The 10,000-nt window shown below is 44.2% G+C and overlaps 1 protein-coding gene across 1 annotated transcript in view; it reads right to left on the reverse strand.

Moving 5' to 3' along the window:
- The window catches only part of LOC113810480 (uncharacterized), a 20,117-nt gene that overhangs the window by 313 nt on the left and 9,804 nt on the right, over positions 1-10,000 (reverse strand). The window contains exons 2-3 of the mRNA XM_027362164.2: positions 8,631-9,785; positions 1-1,121 (exon numbers count right to left, since the gene is read on the reverse strand). The exon at positions 1-1,121 is cut by the window's left edge and continues 313 nt beyond it. Coding sequence (XP_027217965.2) covers positions 813-1,121; positions 8,631-9,710 — 1,389 coding nt within the window. The 5' untranslated portion in view covers positions 9,711-9,785 and the 3' untranslated portion in view covers positions 1-812. The remainder of the gene's footprint in view (positions 1,122-8,630; positions 9,786-10,000) is intronic.

A 10,000-nucleotide genomic window follows, 5' to 3' on the forward strand; every position in this document is an offset into this window, starting at 1 on the left:
AATTCCGTTTTTTCCCACTTAAATTCTTTTAAAAATAACTACGAGAAGTTGCAGCGTACGTGGTTAATCGGATCATTAATTACGACCTGGCAACTTCTTCTCTCTGCATTTTTCCTCCTTGAATCGCCATCTTCTCAGGGCGGAAGAAAATGTCTTATATATCGCATCTTATCTAATTAATCATCATGTTCTCTTACAATATTTGACGCTGAAATTACAAACATGATTATGCCAAATAGGATGACATAACATTTTCTTTCTTTTTTTGCTCACCAAAAGAACTATTTTTGAATCACTGTAACATTATCCTTCGGTGTTGACTGAAATAACACTGCTGAGTCACCATATGTTGTTACCGAACGATTTGCTGTCTCATAACACACTACAGTATTCGATTTGGCTGCTTGTGTTGCCATAGATGATTTTATTTTTGCAAGTTACAGTCAACTATGCATTCTATACTTGAACAAGAATTGAAGGCATACATATTTTTGCAATATTCATAGCCTCGTCTTTTACCACAAGCTCTTGCATATTGGGAAGTAAAAGGAACCTTATACATATCTATACATCTTTCCGAAAGTATTTTTCCCAGGAAGAAACAACCAGTGGCGGCATTACTGCTGTCTGTGAATTCCTTTCTCCTTTCCACGCATCTTTCGTCCATGATCCCGGCCATTGTCTCCCGCGCGCCTCCCTCGTCGTCTTTGGCAAAAAACCCTTGAGCACCGGCGCGCCCCTCGGAGCCTTCCTCCCGCCCGCAAGGTCGCGCCCAACATCTGCCGCGGCAACAGCGCCACCCCGTCGCCACCTCACTTCTTCTTGGGGCGCGCCTTGCTCCTGGGCGGGGGCTGGGGCGTTGGGGCGGCGCCGTGCACTTCGCGGAACTTCTGCCGTTCCTCCAGCTTCTGCCGGAGGGTGAGGAGGGTGGTGGCTGACGCCCCGGTGCCCGGCCGGACGTGCTTGCCGGTGAGGGCGCGAGGGGCGCGCTTCCGGGCGCCTCCTGCACCGTCGGACGGGGACAGGTCCTCCGGGTCGTCGAAACCGGTCGTGCTGGAGGGCAGGGCGCTGCTGGGGGAGCCCGCGCACGAGGACTGGCGGTCGAACGGCGTCAGCGCTTCCTGCAGGAGGGAAAAGGCAGAGGGTTAAAAACGTGATACGAGCGAGGCGAGAATGGGACGTGGCAGCGAGGCGTCAGAAGTCGCGCTCGCAGCAGGGATCTTCCTCCTGGGAAATACGTTTACATTGTGACATTCAATAAGGCATTATGTATTAAATTAAAATTAAGAGAAAGAATGAGAATAAAAATAGGATAGAGACGAGAAGAGAAGAGAAGAGAAGAGAAGAGCAGAGAAGAAAAGAAGAGAAGAGAGAGAGAGACAGAAAGGGTCCTTTGTCATTTAGCTCCTTTTCCACCTGCAACCAGTTCTCTAATTGCGTTCAAAGTCAGCACGCACATGATTTTTTTTTTTTTTTTTTTTGCCCGGTCGGTCTGCGTTTTTGGTTTGTTTGTTTCATCTTTTTTTTATTTACAAGTAAACGCACATGATGAAGTATTCTAGATGAAGCTTTAATGAATGAGTGAAATTCGAAATGAACTATGTGTTACTGAAAATCATACGCGTAGACATAAGCGCGTAAACACACACACACACACACACACACACACACACACACACACACACTTATGTACGCTCATATGTGTGTTTGCATGGCCGTTTTTGTGCGTGTGCAGACCAGTCTACCTACTTACCCATCTATCAATCTACCCATTTTCTATGCGCGCGCACCCCCCCCCCTCTATCTGTGCCCCATATACCCCTCTATCTGTGCCCATATACCCCTCTATCTGTGCCCCCATATACCCCTCTATCTGTGCCCTATATACCCCTCTATCTGTGCCCCCTATACCCCTCTATCTGTGCCCCCTATACCCCTCTATCTGTGCCCCCTATACCCCTCTATCTGTGCCCCATATACCCCTCTATCTATGCCCCCTATACCCCTCTATCTGTACCCTCCACACCCCTAGGCTTCCCCCCCTCTATCTGTACCCTCAACACCCCTAACCTTCCCCCCTTCCCCCCTTCCCCCCCCCCTCCCATCACTGCTCTCCCATCTTCCCTTAGGGGGTTTAAAGTACCTCAGAGTCCTTCGTAAAAAGTGGTTTGTATACCCCCACGGCTCCATGGGTGAGCAGACCCAGGGGCGGGGCTCATGGGGAAGGGGTTGCTGTGGTCCTGTGTCTTGTTTTGTTTGTCTGTTTTGTGTCTCTGGTAATTTTTGTTTTTGGCTTGTTTTTTCTTTCGTTTTGTCTTTCTGTCTTTCTGTCTCTTTATGTGTGTGTGTCTGTCCCTTGCTCCCTCTCTCGCTTTCTTTCTTTCTCTCTTTTCTTCTCCTTTCCCTCCCTTCCTCTCTTCTCCTCCCTCTCTCTTTCTCTCCCTTCTTTCCCTCCCTCCTCCCTATCTCTTTCTCTTCCTTCCTCTCCTTCTTTCCCTTCCTCCTTCCTTCTCCCTCCCCCCTCTCTCTTTCTCTCCCTTCCTCTCCTTCTTTCCCTCTCTCCTTCCCTCTCCCTCTATGTCATGACCCCCTCCTAACCCTCACCCCTTCCTCTCCCTCCCCCTACCCCCCTCACCTCTTCCTCTCCCCCCCCTTTACCCCTTGATTCTCTTATTCCTTAATTAGGGTGAGTGTCAATCAAACAGTAATGCGGGTTATTATCAGAATTCTCACTCGTTTCTAAGTTCTACTCCGAAAGAACAGAGAACGAAAAACCGTGATAATTCACTTAATTATCTTTTCGTTGCAGTTACAGGTTGTTTTTATTATATAGGTGATTTTTTATTTTTTTTTTAAATTCTTCGTTGCATATTTGGTTTCTGTTATTGTCGGTTAACTCTATTTTTGGCTTAGAAAAAATCCATTTCGTTTTGATTTTATTTTTTTATTATCTTTACATTTTATTTGTCTTTGTTACGTATTTATTTTTTTTATTTTTTTATCGTATACCTCTATAGGTAAACTTTTTTTCTTCTTCATTTCTTGTTATCATATAACCTCTATAACATTTTTTTTTTAGCTTATTCAAATTTTCTTATTTTTTGTTTCGCATTTTATTTCTTTTATGTAATTCCACAGCAAATTATCTTCTTTGTTACTAATTCAATTTTCATTCTTTTCATATAACCCTACACCTCACTTTTTTAAAAAATTCCTTTTCGTTCCCAATCTAACTGTCATCCTTATCATAAAACTCTTGAAGAAGAAAAACTGAAGAACAAGAAAAAAAAAATAATAATTTTTTTTTCTTCAAAATGTCTTCGTTTTTTCGTATTCAGTTACCACGTTCCACCCCAGTGCCCTACCCTGTGGCAATTATCATTCCCTAATACGTTTTTTAATTCGAGACACGCATGGGCAGTCAGCATAAAAAAAATATCGTGTTTAATAATTCAGTAGTTTATGAATATTTGAATAGTTATCTATCTACTTTTCTATCTATCTACTTATCTATCTGTCCTTTCTCTTATATATGGTATATCACTCGTAAATACATGTATGCATACAAATATACGTAAATACATACATGGATGCATACGTATATACATAAATACATACATGGGTGCATACATGTATACATAAATACAAACATGGATGCATACATATATACATAAATACATACATGGATGCATACATATATACAGAAATACATACATGGATGCATACATATATACAGAAATACATACATGGATGCATACGTATATTGATAAATACATACATGGATGCATACATATATACAGAAATACATACATGGATGCATACATACATACACAAATACATACATGGATGCATACATATATACAGAAATACATACATGGATGCATACATATATACAGAAATACATACATGGATGCATACATATATTGATAAATACATACATGGATGCATACATATACACATAAATACATACATGGATGCATACATATACACATAAATACATACATGGATGCATACGTATATACATAAATACATACATGGATGCATACATACATACATGTACACGGATATGGTTATGTATGTGTATGTGTGGGAGCAGGTGTGAAATAGACCAATTAAGGTAATCATTCTACATAAATTGTCGAGGAATAATGTAAAACCGTAAATTAAAATATATTGGTCTTTTTCGAGCGAATTTTGACTTTCATTCTTTATCTATCTATCTATCTATCTATCTATCTGTCTATCTATCTATCTATCTATCTATCTAATCTGTCTGTCTATCTATCTATCTATATCTAAATATACATATGTATATACAATAAGAAAAAGACGAAGAAGGTAAAAAAGATGAAGAAGGAGAAGACGAAAAAGAAGAAATAATGAAGAAAAGAAAAAAACGAAGAAGGAGAAAACGAAAAAGAAGAAAGGACGAAGAAGAAAAAGACGAAGAAGGAGAAGAAGGAGAAGAAGAAGAAATAGACGACGAAGAAGAAAAAGGGCGAAGAAGGAGAAGAAGAAGAAGAAGACGAATAAAAAGAAGACGAAGAAAAGAAGAAGACGAAGTCGAAAAAGAAAAAGAAAGATGATAAAACACAGTGATAAAGATCAGCAAAGAGAGAGATAAAACAAGAAAAACGAAGAAGAAAGAAAAAAGAAAGAAGGGAATAAAACCTTGATGAAGATCACAAAAAAGAGAAGACAAAGAAGAATAAAAACAAAGAAAAAAGAAGAGAAAGAAAAAACACTTAAAAAGTCAGAAAATATATACACGCAAAAAAAAAAGAAAGAAAGAAAGAAAAAATATCGGAATTATATATGACCCTCCACCCCTACCCTACCCCTACCCCCCTCAAAAAAAAAAAAAAAATAAGGTACCGCCCGCCAAGTGTCACGCAGGCGCATCCCCCCCCCCCCCCCCCCAGATCGGCCGAACAAGCGACGTGACCAATGCGTGTCGGCCGGTCGGCGAGTCGGTCGTAAAGGCGGCTACGAGCTTCCGCTGGGCACCGCTTTACGAACCGCCGATGACGTCACTGTTTACGACACGTCGGCGGAGTGTGCCGACCGCAAGTGATGTTAGCCGCACGGTCATTATCCGAAGCTTAGAGACGGGGTTTTTGGAGGGTTGGGGTGAGGGGGGGGAGGTGGGAAGTGGGGGAGGTGGGAAGGGGGGAGGAGGTGGGGGTGGGGAGTGGGGAGGGTGGGAGGTGGGAAGGGTGGGGAGTGGGGAGGTGGTGGGGTTGGGGGTGGGGAGTGGGGAGTGGGGAGGGGAAGGGGGAGGTGGGTGAAGGAGAAGAAGAAGAAAAATATGAAAGAGAGAAGTGGAAGATATTAAGAACCAAAGAAGATGCAAAAGAGATGAAATGAATAAGAAGAAATAAAGAAGAAGAAGCAGAAGAGAAGAAGAAGAAAAAGAAAAAAAAATATATAAAGAAATAGGAATAAAAACAATAATTAAGAAAAAAACAGAAAAAACAACAACAGCAACAACATATATATGCATACACAAAACTCCATGACTAATATCTCTCCCTATTTATCCCTCCCTTTGCCTATCACTATTTATCTCATCCTTTGCCTATCTCCCTTTCATCTATGAACGCGCGTCTCATAGCACTTTCTTCCTCCCCCGAGTCCATAGCAAAGGACTTGCAACCTTACGACCTAGCAACTAAACAGCAACTATTATGCCTCCTCGTAAATTGTGTCGTTAATCCTAATTACTTTTATAAATGTGGGAAAGGTTAATTTTAGAAGAAATTATAGAAGAGGGGAGTGAGAGAGAGAGAGAGAGAGAGAGAGAGAGAGAGAGAGAGAGAGAGATAGAGAGAGAGAGAGAGAGAGAGAGAGAGAGAGAGAGAGAGAGAGAGAGAGAGAGAGAGAGAGAGAGGGGGGGGGGGAAGGGAGAGGCAGAGAGAGAGGGAGAGAGAGAGAGAGAGAGAGAGAGAGAGAGAGAGAGAGAGAGAGAGAGAGAGAGAGAGAGAGAGAGAGAGAGAGAGAGAGAGAGAGAGAGAGAGAGAGAGAGAGAGAGGGGGGGGGAAGGGAGAGGCAGAGAGAGAGGGAGAGAGAGAGAAGAGAAGAAAAGAGAAGAGAAGAGAAGAGAAGAGAAGAGAAGAGAAGAAGAGAGAAGAGAAGAGAAGAGAAGAGAAGAGAAGAGAAGAGAAATGAAGAGAGGAATAAATAATGATAAACAGGTATGCTGCATGGTAAATATGGTTATGGTGGTGGTGATGGTGATGATCATGATAATGATATAATGATAGAAGTAATAATGATGTTAGTTAGTAGGATTAATGGTAGTAGTAGTAATAGTTGTGATACAACAATAGTAGCAGTAGTAGTAGTAGTAATTTTAGAAGTAGTAGCAGTAGTAATAATAATGATAATAATTATAATAATAATAATAATGATAATGATAATGATAATAATAAATAAAGCGGCATTAATGATAAAAATAACAACAATAATAACGACAGAAACAACAATAATAACGTATCCAAAAATACGAACACCTCCCCCCCACCCCCCCACACACACGCCCCCTCCCTCACCTTCCCACCCTAAAACAAGCACGACAAAGTACTCTTGTTGCTAAGGGTGGTTCAACCCTTTCCTCCCTAACCCCCCCTCACCCCCCCAACCCCGCCACCCCCTCCCCCCGCCCCCTATCCCCACCCCCCCAGACCCGAATTTCCGGTCAAGATCTTCCCCAGAACCGGACGTTGGGACCTTCTCGGAACCGAATCTCTCCGGTTCTGCGGTTCGCTTGGAGTCATATGTTACGCGGTTCTTAATGCAATTTTTTTTTTTATATATATGTCCACTTGGGGCGTATTTTCACACGCTCGGATACAGCTTTTTTTTTTTTTTTTTTTTTTTTTTTTTTTTAATGGGATTGGCGTATGTTCGGTTGATTGATAAATAGAAAAATGTATACATATATATGAATAGATAAAGTGATCGTGGTAAATAGATTAATTGAAAAGCTTTGGAAAGATACGTAATTGGAATACATATAATAATAAACAAATAAAGCCAAAATAACAAAGATGGAAACATATATAAAAAAAATGATTGGGGAGGCAGATAAATTAACAAATAAATGAAGTAAAAAAAGATCAGATTACCGAATGAAATAATCAAATATACAAATAGACAAATAAACAAATAAGATAAACAAATTCACAAACACAAGGTGCCTTCACCACAAACAAACAAACAAACAAAAAATCGCCGCCTTATAGCATGAAAATTTCACGCCGTAATGTAGAAAAGGTATGAAGGAGAATGAAAAATCTTCACAATACAAGAAATGTATTTTAATTAATCGGTTTCGACTACATCTTCGTCAAAAAAATATATTGTATTTATGACGAAGATATATTCAAAACTGGCCAAATGCATCTCTTGTATTGTGAAGATATTCATTCTCATTCATACCTTTCTACATTTGTCACTATGAATATCGTCCGCGCAATAAATACCCTGAAGTTATGGTTTTTAAAAATATATTTACTTACATTCTGTTTACTCTACAGATGGGATCATTTCGATTCGAAAAATCGGGAAGGAAAGGTAGGAAAAGAGAAAATATGCTAATTTATATATACATGGGACCACGTATAAATATGTAGGTTTCTGTCTATGTCTATAATTGTATCTTTAGTTCTTTCTCTCTGTGTATCTATCTGTCTCTCTATCCGTCGATAAATTCATCTATCTATTCATACGTGTATATGTACATGTATCTTGTACATGTATCACACTACATGGTATCTGCGTATGCAAATGACCCTTATTTACATATATTTACGCACCTATTCGCACACATTACTGAATATATACACCAAACATCAATAAAAACCATCAGTGGAAAATATATTCCAGATTTTAATTAATATGCACGTTGATTTCGAGACGGCAATCTTCACAACCGTTAGCGACAGATGCTGAAAATTGCAACTTGAGTGACGTATATACATGTATATTTAAACATTATTTGACATAATCAAGAAAGAAATCAACCAAGAGAGAAGGGAATTGAGGGAAAGAAAGAAGGGAATGTGACAGTCCCTGATTGCTTGCCAGGGGGCATGTGGGGAGGGAGAGAATTTAAAGATATGCTTATAAAACCATAGGCCTAAAATCAAAGATCAGGCCTATTTACTGCAGTCGTAAATACTGTGGTGTTTTCACTTCACACGGATGCCTCTGTTTCGATTACGGTAGATCTATTGAGAGAGAGAGAGAGAGAGAGAGAGAGAGACAGAGACAGAGATAGAGAGGGCGGGAGAGAGAGAGAGAGAGAGAGAGAGAGACAGAGAGAGAGAGAGAGACAGAGACAGAGAGAGAGAGAGACAGAGAGAGAGAGAGAGACAGAATGAGAGCGAGAGAGAGAGAGAGAGAGAGAGAGAGAGAGAGAGAGAGAGAGACAGAGAGAGAGAGAGAGAGAGAGAGAGAGAGAGAGAGAGAGAGAGAGAGAGAGAGAGAGAGAGAGAGAGAGAGAGAGAGAGAGAGAGAGAGAAAGAGAGAGAGAGAGAGAGAGAGAGATTTGCATACATTTATCTTACACACACGAGTTTCCATCTATTAATAACACACGCACACACGGCCGTCGTCAGCGTCCTCACCTGCGTATTGAGTCTCGTGCGGAGGATGGAGTTGATGTCCTCGACGTGGTCTTCGTCGGTGACGTCCAGGTACTCGTCGCCGTCGTCCGCGTCCTCGCATTCCTCCACGTGGGTCTGGAAGTCCTCGTGGGACGAGGACGACGTCGACGACTGTCTCTTGAGCGCGGCGGCCTCGTGCTCCAGGCGCGTCTGCCGCTCCTCGTGCTGCTTCTTCTGCTGCTGCTGCTCCTGGTGCGCCTGCTTGCTCCTGAGGGTCTGTATGAGCTGGGAGCAGTAGGAGTAGTAGAGCATCTGCGACTGGTGGATGGCCGACAGGAGGGCGTCCGTGTCCTTGAGGGCTGGCGCAGGAGGGTGCGCGAGGCCCGACGAGAACTGGGCGTTCTGGAGCTGCATGAGGGTGCTGAGGAGGACCTGGTTGGGCTCCTCCAGCCTCTCTTCGCCCAGGGGACTTCCGCCCCTGGGGGAGCCTCCGCCGACGTCCGCGGGGAGCTGGCGGCTCTGCTGCGGCCACATGGCGGACTGAGTATTGCCTTCGCCGGTCGCTCCTACGTCGCCATTACTCCTGGCCGGCCCCGCCCCCGCGCCCCGCATCCCGCCGCCGCCGCTGCTGCTGCTGATGGCTCCGGCGGCGACCTCCTCGCGCCGGAAGGGCCTCGCGTCGCGTCGTGCGTCCGACGGCTCGGGCGACTCGAGTCTGGCTCTCTTGCGCGCGACCTCCGGCGAGCGAGTGAGCGGACTGGCGTGGGCGAGCGAGGGCGGCGAGACCCTGAGCGCGGCCGGCGGCGCGGCGGGCGGGGGCGACGTGCGGGCCAGGCAGTGCCTCTTCTTCGGGATCGGGATGCAGTGGCTCATCGAGGAGGACGAGGGCGGGGACCTGGCGGCGACGGGCTCCTGAGGGAGCTTCGGCAGAGGCTCGAGGAAGTACTTCGGGCTTCGCTCCGCCCCGAGGCTCGTCCAGGGGGCGCGGTGGCTGAGCATGATGGGCAGCGGGTGGTGACGAAGGCGACTCGTGCTCGTGCTCAAGTCCATGGGCGCCTCCTCGTGCAGGGACCGCCCGCCGGTCAGTGTCAGGATCTCCATCCTTCGCTCCCTAGATCCCTACCGGAGACGAGTTGAGGTTTCCTCGCGAAGACCTTGAACGCTGCTGGCGGCGATCTGGAAGGGAAAAGAGCTGTGAAAACCCCTTGACACAGGAAGGATCGAGCGGGAGCGTAAACGAGGCAAAAAATTAGGGAGAAAGCGCACGGAACGCCATAGAGGTCAAACCTGCTACGTATGACACCCATAGATGACACGCAGCGCCATCGCCAGCCTTGAATAGAATGCCCCCCCCCTCTCTCTCTCTCTCTCTCTATCTATCTCTGTCTCTC

The sequence above is a fragment of the Penaeus vannamei genome, chromosome 13 (assembly GCF_042767895.1).
Source record: "Penaeus vannamei isolate JL-2024 chromosome 13, ASM4276789v1, whole genome shotgun sequence".
Classification (NCBI taxonomy): Eukaryota; Metazoa; Arthropoda; class Malacostraca; order Decapoda; family Penaeidae; genus Penaeus; species Penaeus vannamei.